General features: G+C 39.0%; 5 protein-coding genes and 2 non-coding genes across 9 annotated transcripts; 2 read left to right on the top strand and 5 right to left on the bottom strand.

The window, feature by feature from the left end:
* The first annotated feature begins 55 nt into the window (after positions 1-55).
* On the top strand, positions 56-2820 carry LOC108601819. Its single transcript, XM_017989756.1, has 2 exons — positions 56-191; positions 261-2820. Exons 1-2 carry the CDS (start codon positions 111-113, stop codon positions 2703-2705), a joined length of 2526 nt encoding a protein of 841 aa, XP_017845245.1. The 5' UTR covers positions 56-110; the 3' UTR covers positions 2706-2820.
* Positions 2821-2923: 103 nt separating this feature from the next.
* Trnaq-uug lies at positions 2924-2995 on the bottom strand. Its single transcript has one exon. It is a non-coding gene; the product is annotated as a tRNA-Gln (tRNA).
* Positions 2996-3143: 148 nt separating this feature from the next.
* Trnaq-uug lies at positions 3144-3215 on the bottom strand. The gene has a single exon. It is a non-coding gene; the product is annotated as a tRNA-Gln (tRNA).
* A 66-nt stretch (positions 3216-3281) lies between these two features.
* Positions 3282-5136, top strand: LOC108604527 (sperm-associated antigen 1). Its single transcript, XM_017994038.2, has 7 exons — positions 3282-3294; positions 3441-3745; positions 3798-4043; positions 4096-4280; positions 4334-4461; positions 4525-4652; positions 4706-5136. Exons 1-7 carry the CDS (start codon positions 3282-3284, stop codon positions 5132-5134), a joined length of 1434 nt encoding a protein of 477 aa, XP_017849527.2. The 3' UTR covers positions 5135-5136.
* LOC108604529 (uridine phosphorylase 1) lies at positions 5114-7539 on the bottom strand. 2 transcript variants are annotated; one of them, XM_017994041.1, is made up of 5 exons: positions 7481-7539; positions 6272-6303; positions 6086-6206; positions 5687-6028; positions 5114-5630 (listed from the first exon to the last, which is right to left on the bottom strand). In XM_017994041.1, the coding sequence occupies exons 2-5, from the start codon at positions 6280-6282 to the stop codon at positions 5184-5186; spliced, it is 921 nt and encodes a 306-aa protein (XP_017849530.1). In that variant the 5' UTR covers positions 6283-6303; positions 7481-7539; the 3' UTR covers positions 5114-5183. The 2 variants fall into 2 exon arrangements, with proteins under 2 accessions (XP_017849530.1, XP_017849531.1); XM_017994042.1 differs by lacking the exon at positions 7481-7539 and adding an exon at positions 6855-6871.
* LOC108604528 (uridine phosphorylase 1) lies at positions 7512-8853 on the bottom strand. The gene is made up of 4 exons (XM_017994040.1): positions 8766-8853; positions 8508-8710; positions 7774-8457; positions 7512-7704 (listed from the first exon to the last, which is right to left on the bottom strand). Exons 1-4 carry the CDS (start codon positions 8806-8808, stop codon positions 7525-7527), a joined length of 1110 nt encoding a protein of 369 aa, XP_017849529.1. The 5' UTR covers positions 8809-8853; the 3' UTR covers positions 7512-7524.
* Positions 8854-9081: 228 nt separating this feature from the next.
* LOC108601880 (uridine phosphorylase 1) lies at positions 9082-16583 on the bottom strand. 2 transcript variants are annotated; one of them, XM_017989854.1, is made up of 5 exons: positions 16271-16583; positions 15136-15207; positions 10649-10772; positions 10072-10419; positions 9083-10013 (listed from the first exon to the last, which is right to left on the bottom strand). In XM_017989854.1, exons 2-5 carry the CDS (start codon positions 15186-15188, stop codon positions 9498-9500), a joined length of 1041 nt encoding a protein of 346 aa, XP_017845343.1. In that variant the 5' UTR covers positions 15189-15207; positions 16271-16583; the 3' UTR covers positions 9083-9497. The 2 variants fall into 2 exon arrangements, with proteins under 2 accessions (XP_017845342.1, XP_017845343.1); XM_017989853.1 differs by lacking the exons at positions 15136-15207; positions 16271-16583 and adding an exon at positions 11794-12058 and having other exon boundaries at positions 9082-10013.
* Positions 16584-18115: the final 1532 nt, after the last annotated feature.

The following is an 18115-nucleotide window of genomic DNA, read 5'->3' as shown; positions in this document are numbered from 1 at the left end:
GCTCGATTCATCGATGTTTTGTACATCACTGCTACAGTCTGGCTGCCATGTTTAAAAAATCAAGCTACAAAGAGAAATTAAAGTTTGTTATTTAGTTAAGTTTTGCTAATATGGCGCATTCAATTATTGATGAGGAAACATTAGAGACTGTGGCCTATCAGCGCTCCAAAATATGGGCTAAATTTCTAACGGTAAACACGAAAACAACAACCAATTTTATTGGAAGTAAAAAGACGTTCATTCAAATTCTCTTGATTTAGGATGTTGAGCAGAGCGCTGACAGTGAGCTTGGCGAATTAATAGATCTCAATAAAGCTGAACAAACCTTCCAGCATGAAGATGAGGATAGTTTGCGCGGCTTTGACGAAGCGGAAGAAGATAATGTGGCTGACGATATAAATACAACAGCGTGTATGACCAAAGCGGAGCTGACCCAAGTGCTATTTCACGCCGATGACAAGGATAAAGAAGCAGAAATAAAGCAAATGTTGGATGAAACAATGCCCATTATAGAGGAACATACGCGCAAATGGAAGGCAGCCGGTTTAGATCGCATACTCGACACATTTGATGCCCAGAAAATTGAGCGTCATGTGGGCGACTGGATGCGACGTCACAATAGCAACTATGGCGACACTGGCATGCCAGAACTTACCCCAGACAAAGCCCAACGGCAACGTTACAGGGCCGCTGATAATCCTACCTCCCCGAAAAGTGACAACGATAGCGACGCGGAGTCTATGCATTCTGTGGACACTGCACGCTATATACGCTCCAGTCGCAAACGCAATCCTAGTTCTACGGTCAAGTGCAGTCCGATGACAACCATCAAAATGTATCGCACTGTACCGCGCAAGCGTGATGAACTGCGTGCCAAGTACAATGAATACGCTGAGGATCGAGAGCATCGCCATCATATGCAAGCGCTCATGCATCGCCGGGATCAACTGCATCGACGCAGGCGTGAGCGCGAGCTCATATTCCATACCAGCCCACGATGCTACCCTTACAGTATGACTGACAGTGCCACTGTGCAAAAACGACGCAAGCAGCTGCGTAAACGTTGCGAAAGCTCTTCCTTATATCCTTCATACTCGTCCAGCGAAGACGAGGACCATGCCCATGGTCACTGTGACTGCAATGCTTGCGTTCGACGTGCCTTTTCCAGAACTGCATATCCCTATTATACATATCGCAGTCATGCCAGTCACAGTTACAGTCGTCATGAGTATCCACGCAATCACCTGGAGCATGGCTCAAGATCTATGCAAAGCATGGTACACTTTAAGCACAATGTCTGGCAAATGCGGCGCCAGCTCGCTTGTGAGGAAGACTTGCGTCCGCGCCTAATGGAGGACGAATGCAGTTGCTGCAATAGCGATCGTCTCTGCTCAAATGCGGTGCACATTGCCAACAGCTCAACGGAGGAATGGCTTGTCGACAATAAAAGCAGCCCCGATGATAGACCTGCGCCGAAGCCGCAAAAAAAGCGCAAGGCCAATCTGCTCCCGAACGCTCTTCTCAAAGAGTCCATACAAGAAGCAGATGAATTTAACATAAAACCAAGAGCTGAGAGTAAGCAGACTTTAAAAAAGGAAGCTGAAAGTAAGAAGAGCAAAACATTGGTTTCGTTTTCAACTGAAGAGCAGCCCAAGGCAAGTAAGAATAAGAAAATGAATTCAGACGCATCTGCTGACAACAATAAGAGTAAAGTAAATTTTTCAATTGAAGAGCAGCCAAAGGCAACAAAGAATAAGAGAAATAATTCAGAAGCATCTGGTGACAACGATAAGAGTAAAGTAAAATTTTTAATTGAAGAGCAGCCAAAGGCAAGAAACAATAAGAAAAATAATTCAAAAGCAACCGCTGACAGCGATAAGAGTAAAGCCAGAACTACAAGTACCCAGAAAGCGTCAGCACAACAAAACAAAACTGAAAAGAAAAGCCGCAAAGTCAAAGCAGCCAAGAGCAAAACAAACAAAAATGAGGTGGACTCAGAAGATGAAATGCAACGTGCTCTGGCGTTCTCTGTAGAAACCTATAAACAGGAGCAAAAAAGGACTCAAAAACAAAATAAGAGCAGTTTAAAGACTAATACCGTTGAATCGCCGCAATTTCCAGAGCAATCTAGTTTCAATAGCCATAGCGTTGCCTGCAATTCCACTGCTTTGAGCAATCATACAGCCAGTAGTCGCGCCTTAAAACAGACTGCAGTCGAGTCTATTAATTTGAGTATGCCAAGTCCCAAGGGCTCACTTAAGAATAGCTGGAATACAACAGATTGTGATGCTGACTGTACTGTAGTTACATCCACTACAATGGGCGCTGAGGCAAACACGCTTGTTGCCACACCCACTGTAAGCAATCCGGAGACAGAAATTAAACTTACAAAGAAAGGCATACTGTTGTATGCACCCTCTAAAGAGGATACCATAGAGCGGAAAAAGTTTACACTCACCGAAGATTGCCTTTGTCCGATTATAGGCAAAAGCAGAGCACAAAAATTACTCAAATATCACATGGGCAGTCGCAGTTTTGATACACGTTACTCTGTTTATTATCGCCCAACGCCAAAACTCTTTGCTGCTTTAAGCGCCGGCTCCAAATCTGCAGATCTTGAGTCGTCCAGTTCCAGTGATAGTGATATGGACGTCTTTGAGCGTGTCGAACGCTATGGCGAGGTATATACTGTGCTGGAGAAATAAATCGGTTGCGATTGAGTCGCTTCATAACAAATTATATAAGCATTATTTTAAGCCAACTTTTGTTTAGGGACTAAATGTGTATTAAGTATTTGATCTGGCACTATGTATTTAAGCGTTTGCATTGTATATTCATCAAAGTTTTATAATAAAAATGTTTCCAATTCCTTTGTAAGATAACATACATGTTTTAATAAATAAAATAAAAAAAGTATTCAAACAGGTTCTACCGAGATTTGAACTCGGATCGCTGGATTCAAAGTCCAGAGTGCTAACCATTACACCATAGAACCGTGTTGTCACGAACGCGCTGAGTGTAATAAGAGTTTAGCAACCCTTATCTCACTCGCAAAACTGAAAAATCTCCAAATTTACGGCTTATATAAGTGAACACTTTCATTTTTAAATAATCCCAATAAAAATATAAAAAATTCATACGAAAGGTTCTACCGAGATTTGAACTCGGATCGCTGGATTCAAAGTCCAGAGTGCTAACCATTACACCATAGAACCGCTCTGAAGGCCGTCTGCCAAAACACATTTTTCTATCAGAGCCAACATAATAGTGCTGTAAAACGAATGTTAAATGTTGGTATTTTTATGTGATTTGGTTTTTGGTATTTATTTATATATCTTAAGTACTTAACGCTAGATGGCTACAACAATTTAAACAGTTTGTCGTTGCCAAGCAAGCTGAGAAAACAAAATTTCATATTTAGCAACAGCAAAACTTATAAGAGCCGACTTTTAACTATATACTTTTTAAAACTTTAAGCATGGATCAGAGCAAAAAACTCTTAGAGAAATATAATATTCCATTAAGCCATTTGGATTTTGTTTATGTGGACAAATGCGAAAATGCGCGTGAAATGGAAAAGATTGTTGCAATCTTGCGTTCCGGCGAAGAGGGCTATTATCCAGATCTTACACGCTGCGCTGAGGAGAAGCTTAAGAAGTTAAAGCCTGAGAGCAAATTGTTTCGCTTTGAGGAGCAAATACGTAGCAGCATTGTTTTAGATAAGAAAGAACTGGAACCCATATATGTAAGCTTGCTTAGCTAATATGAAGTTTAATTATTAATAATAATATTGATAGGACTGGAACCAGAGCATTAAGAGCAAAGACAGCGCTTTAAATGAACTTAAAGAGGATGTGGAGAAGTTTACAGCGGATTTGCCACCCATGCGCACGCCTGGCAAGATAGATGTGGATGCAGAGGAAGTTGAAACTAAAAAACCAGCGCCCCCGACTAAAACAATTGAAAAACCGGAAGCGAAGCCAAATGAGCAGCGCATCAAGTCTACAGATTATAGCAAATGGGATAAATATGATCCGGATGAGGTAAGTTTTTAAACTAACTAAATACGCATATGGTTAACCAGTGAATTTGTAGGAGATTCTACGCTTAGAGCTGGAGGAAGAGCGTAACAAAGAACAAGCTCAAATAAAGACAGTTAAGAAGGGCACAGCAGAGGTCCAAGAGCATATGAAGCTTTGCGAGCAGGCAGCTGAGGAGCTGCGTCGTCAAATACAATTGAAGAAACTAACACAATTGGAGCGTGAACAATATGCTGAGAAGTAAGTCAACTCCAAGAATTATAATTGAGAACTAAAGACTTATTTTGTTGCAGACATCGCTTACGTGGCAACGAGTGCTTTAAGAGCAGAGAATATGCTAATGCTATAGAGGAGTACAAACGCGCTATAATGTACGATCCAGAGAATGCGGCACGTGCGCATAACAATCGCGCCATAGCTTGTAAGCAAATCCATCCGACTGCATCAGAACAGTTTCCAACTCATAATTATTTTTTTACATTAGACATTAAGCTACAAAAGTATACCGAAGCTATAGCAGATTGCGAGGCTTGTCTTAAACTGGAGCCAGCTAATGTCAAAGCGCTGCTGCGTCTAGCCGAGGCAAACTACGCTCAAGGCAGAAGACGCGAGGTAAGCTTGAATTATTAACTAAGATAATTTTATATAATAATTTGTTTTTGTAGTCAAATGATGCATATCGACGTGTCTTGGAGCATGACCCAGACAATTCTGTGGCTCTTAAAGCTTTGGAGCAGCTGCGTTCGCAGCTAGGCGAGCTGGCTCCAGCACATGCCACTCGCATGATCATTGAGGAGCAACAGCCGGCAGCTCAGGAGAAGCCCAAAGCTGCGGTAAAGCCACAGCCAAAGCAAGTCAAGCAAACTGCTGCCAAGGACTACGATCTGGCTGAGCTGGTCAAACCGAATCGCGTTGTTAAGAGCAAATTTATAAGCGCTGCTGAAGCGCTTGGTGGGCAGTTGAAGGGCAGCAATGCACCAAAGCTGCAGCAACAACCGCTCATGCTGCAAGAGTTGGATGAAACACAACCGGAACTGCGTTTGCCGCAAGATAAAAATGTAAACAAAAACAAATTGCTAATAAAAGAATTGTAAGCTTTTATGAAATACAAAGATTACTGGCTACTACACTATAAACTGGCGCCTAGTTGCTCAAAAGTTTTTGCAGATACCGTCCGACAATGAGAAAAGGTCGATGCTCAAAGTTCTTTTTCTGTTCCAAGCTGAGCGGTACTTTGCCTTCACTATCGCCGCAAACCTGATCGCCATTCAAACGATTAACGATCGTAACACAAATATCGGCAGCTTTAACTTTTGCTTGCAGTGTCAGCGACGCCATCATGGTGGCTTCCATTTCAATATTGCGTATGCCTTTGGCATGGGCTCTTTGCAGGAATTGCATCTTTTGCTCATTGTTGTAATGACAGACAGCGCCATCGATGCGTCCTTGGCCTTCATAGAAGCAATCTGTAGACATGGTATTGGCATTTATGGTATCGAAGCCATCAGACTGTTGGCCACAGGCAACAATTGCTAGCATGACATCCTTATGGAAATGCGCAGGACGCACAACACGCTCACCCAAAATGAACTGCAAGCCAAACAAATTGTAGCATATATTACAAATATAATAATGTATATACTTACAATCTCATGCTCGTTGTTTAGCAAGCCGTTATATGCATCCTTGGTAACTACTACGGTGCCTGGTGGCACGCCCACGCCGCCACAGGTGCCTATGCGTATGAATATGGGATCCTGGCACTTGGCATACTTGACCAGCTTCAGCAGCTCATGCAGCACTACAGAGAATGTGGATGAGCCTACGCCATGGCTAGCGCAAAGCACTGGACCCACTTTGAATACTGCATAGCGATTTCCCTGCTTGCAAAGATCCACCGGCTCAGCGGAGTTTGGAATATTCAGTGTTTTGCCCAGATATATGGCCAATTCACGCATGCGCGATGCGGTGCCACCCACGCATATAACCTGTAGAGTTGTACTTTATGCATTGTTTATATTTTTAGTTTATTATTGTTCACTTACTCTAACATCACCAAATTGCTTTTGCAGTTCGCTGGTATCCTTGGTATTGGGCACATTGATGGCTAGATGATATAAAAAATCTGAAGACATGTCCGCTAGATTGGGATTGGCTAATTCAACACTATTGAATATAAAAAGCATACAAATGTTGCATATCATAATATGTAATGATATGTAAATAAATACCTGTTAGCCATTTTGAAAGCTCAGCAGTAAATCTGTAATATAAATAATACAAATAATGGTTTATTATATATAAGTGCAATAAAACTGTTAAATTTACTAAATATTTATTATCTAAAAATTTGTCATTGTTATTTGATTATCATTCTTTTTACTAACTTTGAATACACTTTGTCATTTTTTATAAGAAATTGAAGAGTATAATGCAATTTAGAATTTTCTTGTATACTGTTGTAACTTTAAACTTCAGACAACTGACTTTGTTACACTTTAAATTACAACCCAGTTTGAATTCTGATTACTAATTGAAGCAATTGATTGAAGCACTAAATGATTTCTTATTAAATTATTTATTGCACACACATATAACATTAACTTATTTTTTGCTAGCGACCGGCCTTTAAATTTTATCTTATCTGACACGATCTAAGGGTATATATATAAATATATATAAATGTAGGAGTCACAATTGATGAATGAAATATGCGGTTAAGCGTATTTTCCTTTTCAAATCTGTGTTTTAAATTTAAATTTTTTACTAGAAGCAACACTTGTTTAATTTTAGTTTAATATGTAAAGTGATTACCTCGCACAACTAACAAAATATGAAAATATTTTTATTAAAATGCGGGCACTACTGATCGTGTCGCTGGCTAAATATCAACTGAACGAGCTGTGGGCGATAATGTATACGAACAAATATATATATATATGTGTATAATACGAAAGCTTTTGCTGCGGGTAGCTACAAAAGTCTCTATCTGATTATCGTATCGCATGTATTGTATGTATATATTTTAGAATATTTGTATTTGTTTTATAACAAACAATAAGCAACAAATATAAATATAATAAAAAAAGGGGCTATATTTGATTGTTTTTATTACATTCTGAATTATTTAAAATTTTCTTTTGATTGAGTGACGTCAATAACAAACATATCAATCTTTAAAATGTTTTTCAAAGGAAATTATATTATAGGTTTTCTTTTTAACAAATTTTGCATGCAACTTTTGTTATAAACAATTTGATAATTTATTATGGTTTTGCTGTTTACCTGCTGCACTAAACATTTGAGTTTGAAAAGAGAAATTATGACTAAATGTTAAACAATTTCTTAATTCAAACCCTTTGGGCATGGAGCAGAGCTATGAGCATGTTATTGTTTTGGCAGGACACTTGAGGACGATAGAATAAATTGTTTATACTTACACACGCATTTACATTGTACTGCAGCTAAAAATTAAATGCAAGCCTTAGGAACACTCCTGAGTGGTCGCTCTAACCTCATCTGGTACATCGTGTTTGCTTAGACTGCACCAGCATTCATAGGTCTCCTCCGGTGGATCGCCATAGAGCACTCTGCGCATATAGCGTGCTACCAACATTTGCGGTCGCATATCCCACTGGTGTAGTGTGTCCAGTGGTGTTGTAATCTGCACAAAATAAAGAGCAATAGAAATTATTAATGATCAAATCTCATAGAAATTATGGCAGTTAGTTACCTGATCCCCCTCCAAGCGATTTAGTATGGCCACACACATGACTGCAGACTTAATGTTGGCCTGAGCAGTGAGCGCTGCAAAGGCGGTGCTTTCCATTTCAATGTTGGTTACGCCCAGCTCTGAAAGGCGCTGCAAGAATTCCAATTTTTTGGCTGGCGTATAATCACAAAAGGCGCCATCAAGTCTAGACTGACCCTCATAGAAATCATTGGCACAAAGTGTTTTGCCCACAACGGCAACAAAACCATCCTTGCCAGGTTTGCACAGCGTCTTGAGCTCCTCGGCCAGCTCTGCATCCAATTGCGTAGGTCTGAGCTGTGCCTGGCCATGCACAACAACTTCATGCGCTGCACGTAGCTGCCCATCAATAGCCTCCGAAGTAATAACAACTGTGCCGGGCTCCACGCCAATGCCACCACAAGTGCCCAGGCGAATGAAAATGGGATTTTGACATTTGGCATGATGCACTAGCTTAATGAGTTCATGCAGCAGAATGCTAATGGAGGGACAGCCAATGCCATGGCTAGCACACAATACAGGGCCAACTTTAAATAGCGCATAGCGATGTCCGTCCTCGCTGAGGTCCTTTAACTTGGCCGACGTGCTTAGCTTCAGTCCAATTTCACGCATTATGAAGTAAGCAAAGGCTTCCATGCGATGTGCTGTGCCGCCCAGGCAAACAAACTAAGGCAAACTAACTAACTAACTAACTAAACACTAACTAACGAACTTACGCGCACATCGCCAAACACTTTTGGAAAGGCTGTTGTAGCTGTATCCAGATTTAAATGAAACAGCACATCAGGACACAGGCAAGGCAAATACGGGCTTAGATTTTGTATAGTGCTTTCCTTTTCTTTGTCCTCATCAGCAGCACAGCCTTCCTTAACATGTTTTATTAGCATATCTATGCGCTTATTTTGCGCCTTAACCATTGCTTTAAATATATATTTATATATATATTTTAAATATATAGTTTAGCAGCAGCTTACCTTTAAGCTCGCATATTTCTTTGCCCAAATCCTTATTACACATTTTTTTTAAATACAAAAATAAATTTAGTTATGTTAGCCGAATGAAAAAATTTAATAAACTGACTGCAAATGCACAGCAGTCACTTATTATTATTAAAACACACTTTTCTTTGTTTACTGTTTTTATTTAGAATTGAATAAGAGTAACTTTTTGTTTGATATACATAGTATCATGATTAAGCAACATTAACAAATGTTTGTTAGGAATTACAATACATAGAATAATTTATGACATTATTAGTGTATATTTTTGGTTTATAAAGTTGAATTATGCAACATAACAATTAACAGCATTCATTTATAATAATTGTATATATAGTTTTTGTTGTATAAACATCGATGCAATTAACAATATCAATTTGAATTTGAAACAACCAACGCCACACATAGACGAATTATAAAATTTGTTGTATGTATTTTTTTTAACTTCAGCACAATTATTTGTTTGTTTGTTTGTTTGTTACTAACAAGCTAATGAGGTTGTGTGTATAAATAAATCGAAACTTAAAACAAAGTCAACTAAGGAATGTTTGCGTTGTAAAGCGTTTACAAGTATTTTATGGTGTCTTTCAATAAACTTAAAACAAATGCACTTAAGACTAAGGAATGTTGAAACACTTTTTGTATACATAAGTTATGTTGACGTAGCAGCCAAAGGTAACTTCAAAAATTAAACCACATATATGTAAATTACTCATGAGCTTGCGATTCCTGCTGCACAAGCTTAAAGCGTCGGGGCGACTTTATCGAACCCTGATGATCAAACAAAGACTTTAGCTGTCCGGTTTGGGCCAACACTTTGCGTATATAGCGTGCCACAAGTATCTGCGGACGTTGTTGCCACTCATGCATCACCTCCTTGGGTGTATTGACCTGATCACCGTTCAGACGATTCAGCAATGCAACACAGACGACAGCAGCTTTGATGCCAGCATGATGAGTCAAGGCGGCAAAGATGGTGCTTTCCATTTCGATGTTGACGACGCCATGACTGCGCAGCTTCTCCAAATAGGCCATCTTGTCGGCTTCGCTGAACTCACAGAAGGCGCCATCGAGACGTCCCTGACCCTCATAGAAATCATTGGTGCACAGCGTTTTGCCAATGATTGTGTCATAAGGATCATCGGGGCTGGCAAGCGACTTGAGCTCGCGTGACAGCTTCTTGTCCAGCTTGGCAGGTCTATGTATCGTTTCGCCTAGAATTGTCTGCAATAAAAGCGTAAAATTAGTTTCCTATGCACTTGAGGCCACTCGAATTGCTTACAAATTCATGCGAGTTACGCAGCTGCCCATCCAAAGCATCCTCTGTGATAATAACAGTGCCGCCTTCAATGCCCACGCCGCCGCAGGTGCCAATGCGTATGAACACAGGATCCATGCACTTGGCATGATACATCAGCTTGATCATCTCATGCATCAATATGCTCACCGAGGGCGTGCCCATGCCATGGCTCACACACAGCACTGGACCCACTTTATACATCGAATAGCGATACGAATAGGCGCTTATGTCCTGCAGCATTGTGCCGGCGGGCAGCTTGTAGCCAATCTCGTCCATCATGAAGTGTGCAAAGTTCTCCATGCGCTTGGGTGTGCCGCCCATGCAAACGAACTAGAAAATTTGCATACAATTAGTTAAGGTGTCGCCATAAATTATTTAATTAATGCAGCAGCCACAGTTCAGGCTAATTTGAATTTCATGATCAAGGCCAATTAAGTCTGTGAACTTGTTTCACAGCATTCTGTACAAGTCTGTTAGATAATCAAACAGTTTGTTAGCTATTTTTAGCCAGACCAAATATACTTTTGACCTTAAGCACTATTTATATGCGCGCACTCACCCTAACGTCGCCAAACATTTCGACCAAGTCATGACTCTCACTGCCCAGCGCCAAATGATATAAAATATCCTGATCCATTAGCTCTATATTAGAGTTACGTAACTTGACAGTGCCATCTGAGTATCTGCAAATATATAAGCAACAGGTTTTATTAATAAATAGTTGACACTTGCAAATTTATTTTAATTTATTTTATTGCACGCGTTATCAGATTGCGAACTAATGTTATTATTTCCGAGTATTGATAACCCATGCATAAAAAAGGGGGAATTAACTTTTAAATGCAAAACAAACTGATTGCCTGAGGCTATTGGCACACATGTTTATAATTGTTGTTGATATGGTCAATGAGCCAAATCTTTAAGGTCAAGCATACATATCCTTTTGAACTAGCAACATGCGACTAATCACATTATCAAAATTTGTCAGCGTCATGTGATTAGCCATGCCACAAGTGCGTCATAAAAAACCAACAAAAATAATACAAAACAAATATGTAATATATATTATAAAATTGCTTTTTGTACAGCGTATTTATAAGTGCGACCTAGCTGAGCTTGTTAGCCAACATGATTAGGCATATTTATAAACAATTCTTATTGCTTATCAATCTATATTAACATACGCAATTTGCGTAATCTTTCAATGAATGAAATCCAAGCTGCGCTATAAAACTGTCCAAACCATAAAGAATTCAAGTACAGGGAATCTAAAGGTCTAGGTCTAGGTCCGGGTGTTGTGTCATGACACACCCACCGCGATTATATATATACACATATATATTTGCACAAGTGTTTTGGTAATCTATTTTATTCATGTGCTACACATACATCTATAGTATATGTCTATGTGTGTATATTTTATCGTCGACGCTTTTTCGTTTTTGTTTTGTTTTGGCGCTTTGGCTGCTGCTGAATTAGCTGCTGATTTTTTTTGTTATTTTTATCAACTGCCAGCTCAGCGATTTGTATATCGTTTGCTGTTTAATTTAAACAAATGCGGCATATGACTCATGTGAGCCGCCAAAACTGTTGCAAGATGCAACAGCCCAAATCCACCCCTGTGGACTCAAAGGCAACTGGCAGGCAGCTGCCCTAACATTATTTGCCTTGTGATGAAACAAAAACCAGTTATTGCCAGCTTACCGCGTTATGCGTTTAACATATGAATCCATTTCGTCGACCTCATCGTCCTGTATTTGAGTCCTGCAATGTGCCTTGAAGCCATGCTCCAAGTTGTCTGTTATAGTGGGCGGCATGATGTCAGCAGTCTAACTATAACTATATCCTTGAACTTTGTTTTTTGTATATCCTGACAGCCGGCTTCAAAAATTCCAATAAACCACTCAACGCACTATATGAAAAAAATGTAAACAGCAAACGTTGTGTACACGTCAACGATGCTCGACGAAATAAAAAATTTCTTCTATTGCCAAGCCGTCTTATATAGTGGCCGCTCACCTATACACTGACAAATGTCGAAATACGTAAACAGACTGGCTGACTGATGTTTGTTGTTGGCATACCAAACTACTAAATTCGCTATGTTTGCGCGCTGTTAGACTTAACAGCGACTATCTTAACAGCGCTGTTAATTCATATATGCTGATAAGATGCTCAACGGAAGTTCAAATGTCATGTTAACACGCAGTTTGCGTGTGTTTAGCACATCATATATTAAATTTAAATTCTAATGTTTATAAATATGTAAAAAAAACAGTTGTTTAGCACCCAAGTTAGTTATTTATGTAGCTGTCGTTGAATTTCACAAGTATAACGCAATCTTGACTTATCATTGTGCAAACTGTTAGGAGATTTTCAAGTCGCGCTTGTTGGATATAAAATATGCATAACCGTGTGTAGGCAGCTGTTATAATAGCAATTTCCATCTCAAGTGCAATTTATATCAGTTGAAACCAGATAGCAGCATAATATACCTAGTATAAACATGTATATAACGGCTTTTGCGTAATTTTGTCTAGTACACAATTACAATTGCAATTATTAATTGAACTAACAACAGCAGCTGCAACAATAGCAGTACATACAGGGTGCTTTAGTTGTGCCAAATGTGCGCTCACCTGTTCAGTGTTTGTTTTAAAACGTATTTTAAACCGGTCTGATTTATTTTGGTATTCAATTAGCGTAGTCACCTTTGCTATTTGCTAAAAACTTGCATTAGTTTAAAACCGTAGCAACATTTGTCTCATCAAATTTTGACAGTGGTGTCCATGAGCATAGCCCAATTTTTAAATTACATATGCAGCACTTAACAGAAATTGAGCTCAGCTATGTATGTAAAGTTTAACAGCTGCTGCTTAAACGAGCATAAAACTGGTTACTGCTGACAAGCAGCGAAAATATTTAGTGAATGTGGAGCAACAACAATAAAGTCATAAAAGGGGGCTCGACTGTCGCCAAAAAGCAAGAGAGCGAGCGCAGCCAAGCACGAGAGAGAGAGCGAACGCAGCTGTTAAAGCAAGACGCCGAGAGCTTAAGAGCACAAAACAAACGAGAATGCAAGTGTGTGTGTGTGTTATTATTGCTACGTGATATGCGTAGCATTTGCACTTTGCTCAAATTAAACTTATGTTAAAACAAAAGTTTCCTTAATAGCTGTGTGTGTTATAAATTTTATAGCTGCATTTTAAAGTGCAAAGGGAAATGAGTTAGTAAAAATTGAGTGCTTAATCAGTGTGCATTGTTTACTTTCAATTGAGTTGAGCAACAGACGAAGCAGAAGCAGCATGGTATGTATCAAAACAATTATCGCACTTTCATTGACTGTGTCTGCCATTCATTATCTTTTTTCCAAGAATTGCCATTTATACGAATAAGAGATGTCGTGCTGATAGAGACAGAGAGGCAAAAGCAAAAGCAATTAGAAATGGAAGCACAGTTTCCATTGCCAGTTAAACTAGTGCAAAGTTTCCATGGTGATTATTATGATGGGCCGTATGTATGTCACTGGAGATAACAAACTTGTTGTTGTTGCAACATGCGTAAGGTAAGTGTGTATGTGTGTGTGTGTGCCACAAGTCAATGCAATAGTTGTTCATGCATTGCATATACTTGTCACTTACAGCTGGCTGTAATTACATATACATATAAATATAATGTACAAGTGTCTGACTTGCACTTGTGGCCTTCAATTCGCTTGGCCTTGAAGCCAAGTTACGACTCTTAAGCAGTTTATTGCATTTGACTACAATGGAATTTCAGCTTAAAGCTTTTGTAGACAAAGACAAAGACAGCAGCAAATTTTGTTGAAGTTTTGCAACTTACATTTATAACGGCATTATATATAATGCTTATCATAAGTCTTACATGTGCATAAGCATTATGCGTACATTTTATAAACGACTTTGCTGTCAGAGCAGCCACACATAACGTAACTTGCTCATATCATCCTCCGACAGGACTCATATTTCAAGCTCTTAGTGTGTGTGTGCTACACTTGATAATTGACCAATTTTAGTAGCAGCTGCTGTCGTCACACTGTGCTAAGCAAATAGCTTAGGTTGGGCTAATAAAAGTCAAGGCTAAGTTTAAAGGGCAGCAAAAGCTACAAATGCTTAATGTAAAATTAATTTAAAAGCAAAAGTCAGTTATTGTTGCTCAACAGGCAAGTGTCATAATCTCTATAAAGCTATTAAAGCGAAATTGCATTTGTCACACATGACTGCTGTTAAATGAGCAACAACCACAAACAATTTTCATTCGACACTCAAAAGCCCCAAAAGCCCAAAAAGCCAATTGGCAATCAATAATGTGTGTATAGCTACCTTTAGCTACTGTGGTAGGGGCTAAAAGCAAAGTTAATTTGTGTTGTACTTCAGTTTAGATAATAAACTAGTTTATGCTATGATATGAGTTAGTTTAACTAAAGCAGCAGCAAAGCATTTAGATGTGTGCTTAATTATTTTAATGCAAATTGCTTTTTAAATATTTTATAATTTTATTTTATAGTATAGAGCATTTAAAAGTGTTCATAATTTAGTAGCACTGCTAGCTGATAACATATTATTTTATTCTATTTATTATTTTGTGTGGCGCACATGTTAAACTAAGCTGCGGCTACTGTGCGTATGAGCAATGTAAATAAACGCGTGGGCCGTATGTCGATAAATACACGCATACACACACACACACACACACACATATACAAATGCGGGCAGCAAACTCGAGTAGGCTGTGTTAATCATAGGCTCAACCTTGAAAGCTATTTAGAAAATTAACGCGTTAAAATTATTTTGTTAGCTGTATATGGCGTGGGCATAAGTTTAGGCGCATATACAAAAAAAAAGGAAAAACACATGCGCACTGCCTGAGTTTTCTTTTCTTTTCTTTTATTTGCTGCTTGCACTCGCGCAGTTTCTTGTCTCTTGTGCTGTGGCAAAGTTTCAGTTGCACAAAGTTCAAAGTGCAAATTTGTTGCAGCTGCAGTAATTGACCAAACAAAAGTTGCTGCCAAGTTTTGATACTTACTCATCGATTTCTTCCTCGGACAGCGAATGGCTGTTGCCAATATGCAGCGACATCTTGCGTGGCTTAAGGACGCTGACAAAGAGAGTAAAAAGTGAAAGTTAATTTAATGCTAAATGTGCTGCGCATTTTGACAGCTTTTTAATTAAAAAGCACCAATGATGTGAAACGTCATGTGGCCAAGTGTAGATTGTGGTTATGCGTCTCTGCGCCGCGTCTGTGTGTTAATGATTGTTTATTTTGTGCCGAGCAGCCGCAAACGTTGTCCTTGAAACGTTGCCAGTTTTGCTTGCGGCCAATAAACTGTCAACTGTGTGTGGGCTGCACTCATATTTTACTTATTTATTTAAGTGGAGCTTAAGCAAAAACAGTAATCATTTTACTACGCTTACATAAGCGACTCAACAGGAACTGCTGCTGTTGCTTTTACATTTATTTGTTGCATACTTTTTGGCGCTCATTAAGTTTGCATGAATTTTGCTTTAAAAGTTGCTAAAAGCTACACCATTACTTATGCTCAGACTACTAAAATATGCTTAAATATCCGCTACGCCAAAGTTCAAGGCTTTAATTAAGCGCGGCCAGCTTTTTAGCCGCAATAGCAATGTCCTGCCAAGTTGCCCAAGCAACCAAGTTGTTTATGTTTGGCTTTTATGTAATGCTAATGCGCAGCTTTAGCTTAAGTTTAATATTATAAGTCGTAGCAATTTATCAAGTGACAGACAATAGCAAGAATTTGCTGAGTTGCTGGAATTGTTTTACTTTGTGCAGACAAACGTTGACCCAATAAATAAGACTGAGCACCTTGAAAACGTGTACTGAACCATTCAATGCATACGCAACAAATGCAAATAGTACCAAAAGGGAAAACTGGCAGCTTACAAGCTTAAAAGTTTTTTAATTAAGTACAAACTAAAGCAAAAGTTTAGCAGCTGCTTAATATAAAATAACTTGACACAGGCTATATCAAGTTTATAGAGCACATAAAACAGCAGCGTGCGTGTGTTAGTGTGTGTGTGTATGCGTATAATAAATTAAATATTGATTTTCTTTAGTTTAGTTTCATAAGCGCTTACTATTAATTTAATAGACAGCTGCTTAACGCTTATGTAGAAAAATATAAAATATATACACTTACGTAAACAATTGCCCAAGTGTTTGCTGAGCGTGCTAAACAGTAGCGCGCCTAAAACACAATGTCCTGTTTTTCTTTGCTTATTGCTGCTGCTGCTGCTGCTGCTCTTCCGCTTTTGTTTGCTGTGTTTTGCTCTTTTGTGGCTGCCTTTGTTTATCCTGACTGGCTGGCACGTGAACTAGCACGCTGTTAAATTAAAGGATTTGCACACACACACAAGCACACAGTTACGCTCTCGCTCGCTCGCTCGCTCTCTCTCTCGTTTTATTCAAAAGTCTGCAGCAGCGCCCAGGCGACGACTACAGCTGCGCGAAGTTGAACGTTGACTGACGCTGCTAAGGCAAGCGAAATGTTGCTGCCAGCCAAATAACTCAACTTTCCATGCCAAAGCATAAAACTCACTCAAACGCCTGTATAATTGCTGTCTGTGTGTGTGTGTGTGCGTCAGAAATTGTTGAAAGCAGCAGCAAGAAATTTTCAATTATAATAAACAAACATGAACTTGTTACGCATGCAAATTGTTATTATTTGCTTATTTTATGCTCAACATTTTTCACTCATTTCATTTCTTCTTTTTTAATAGTCACATGGCAAGTGGCAAGTGTTGCGTGGTGCGTCACGTCTGCTAGACTATGCAACAGCTGCGCAGCAACGCGTATCCTTGTTGTTCGCTATTAGAATCAACAGCGTTGGCAAGGCTTCAATAATCTCAGTAGACCGAGCGCATTAACGTTTTAATAATACGTTAAAGCGTTAAAGAGGCATTACGCATACGCTGCGTACGCCAGCGAAATTCAATTAAAATTCAAATTTATAGCGCCTACAATTGCTGAGCTGCTAAGCATTTTTTGACAGCTCATAAAGCGTAAATTGATTTGCATTTTTACGCGTAAAAATTCTTTACAATTTACATATTATGCTGTTTAAAATTTAATTGCTTTTTAAAAGCTTAGTGAAGCGTGCGCTGCTATAAATCAAGTAACAGCTAAGCAACAATTTTATTGAATTGTTTGTTTAAGTAAAATTTAGCGCTACTGTTGTTTAATTTAATAAAATTGTAAGCGCTGCGCTTGTATTAATCGAATCTTAGCTTTGTTTTTAACAATTTTATGGCGCGCACGCATGTTTCATTTAATTAACCAAGTGACTTTAATTTGACATTGGCCTTCGAATTTGTTGTCTAGGCTTAATTTTATTTATTGCTTACGCTCAGTCAGAGAGCGACTACCCGTTCTCTCTCGTATTTCCGCTACAAATCCACGTCAGTTAAATGTCCGACACGCTTCATGGATTTGTCAGGCGTACAATGACACTAAATACGAGAAATTACGCTCAACGCTTACAAGAGAGACAAGTGTTAAATGACAACAATAAAAAGCGTTTGTTCTTGCCGTCTTAATATTGAGTTTGGAGGCTCGCTTAATAATTTGTAGACGCTAATTAGCAGTCAAGTTGAACAAACTTAATTTTATTGTTATTGTCAAGTCAAACCCAAGTTAACAAAAGTATACGCAACAGTTGAATTGCAGCAATTAAGGCTTTAAGTTTAGCTGCTTGCCAAATCTATATTTATAGCCAATTTCAGTTTGAGCGACAGCTGTCTGCAAAGCTTAACAAATTCAATACCCCAAGGCGCACAGAGCTTTAGAAATAAATGTGCATAGATAACAAATGCTTGGCAACTCAACTAATGTTGACCACTTCCGCTGCAGGCCAACAAAATGTCGTCCCAAAACAGACAGCCAGCCACCACGCCCAGGCTCAGACACACACACACACACACACACACACACACACAGCTACACAGTTGGGACCACCTGACTGCGCATAGCAAGTTATATAACCAAA

This window comes from Drosophila busckii, chromosome 3R, assembly GCF_011750605.1.
Source record: "Drosophila busckii strain San Diego stock center, stock number 13000-0081.31 chromosome 3R, ASM1175060v1, whole genome shotgun sequence".
NCBI classification, from domain to species: Eukaryota; Metazoa; Arthropoda; class Insecta; order Diptera; family Drosophilidae; genus Drosophila; species Drosophila busckii.
The sequence above is the reverse complement of the archived record's forward strand: the minus strand, read 5'-3'. Positions and strand labels throughout refer to the sequence as shown.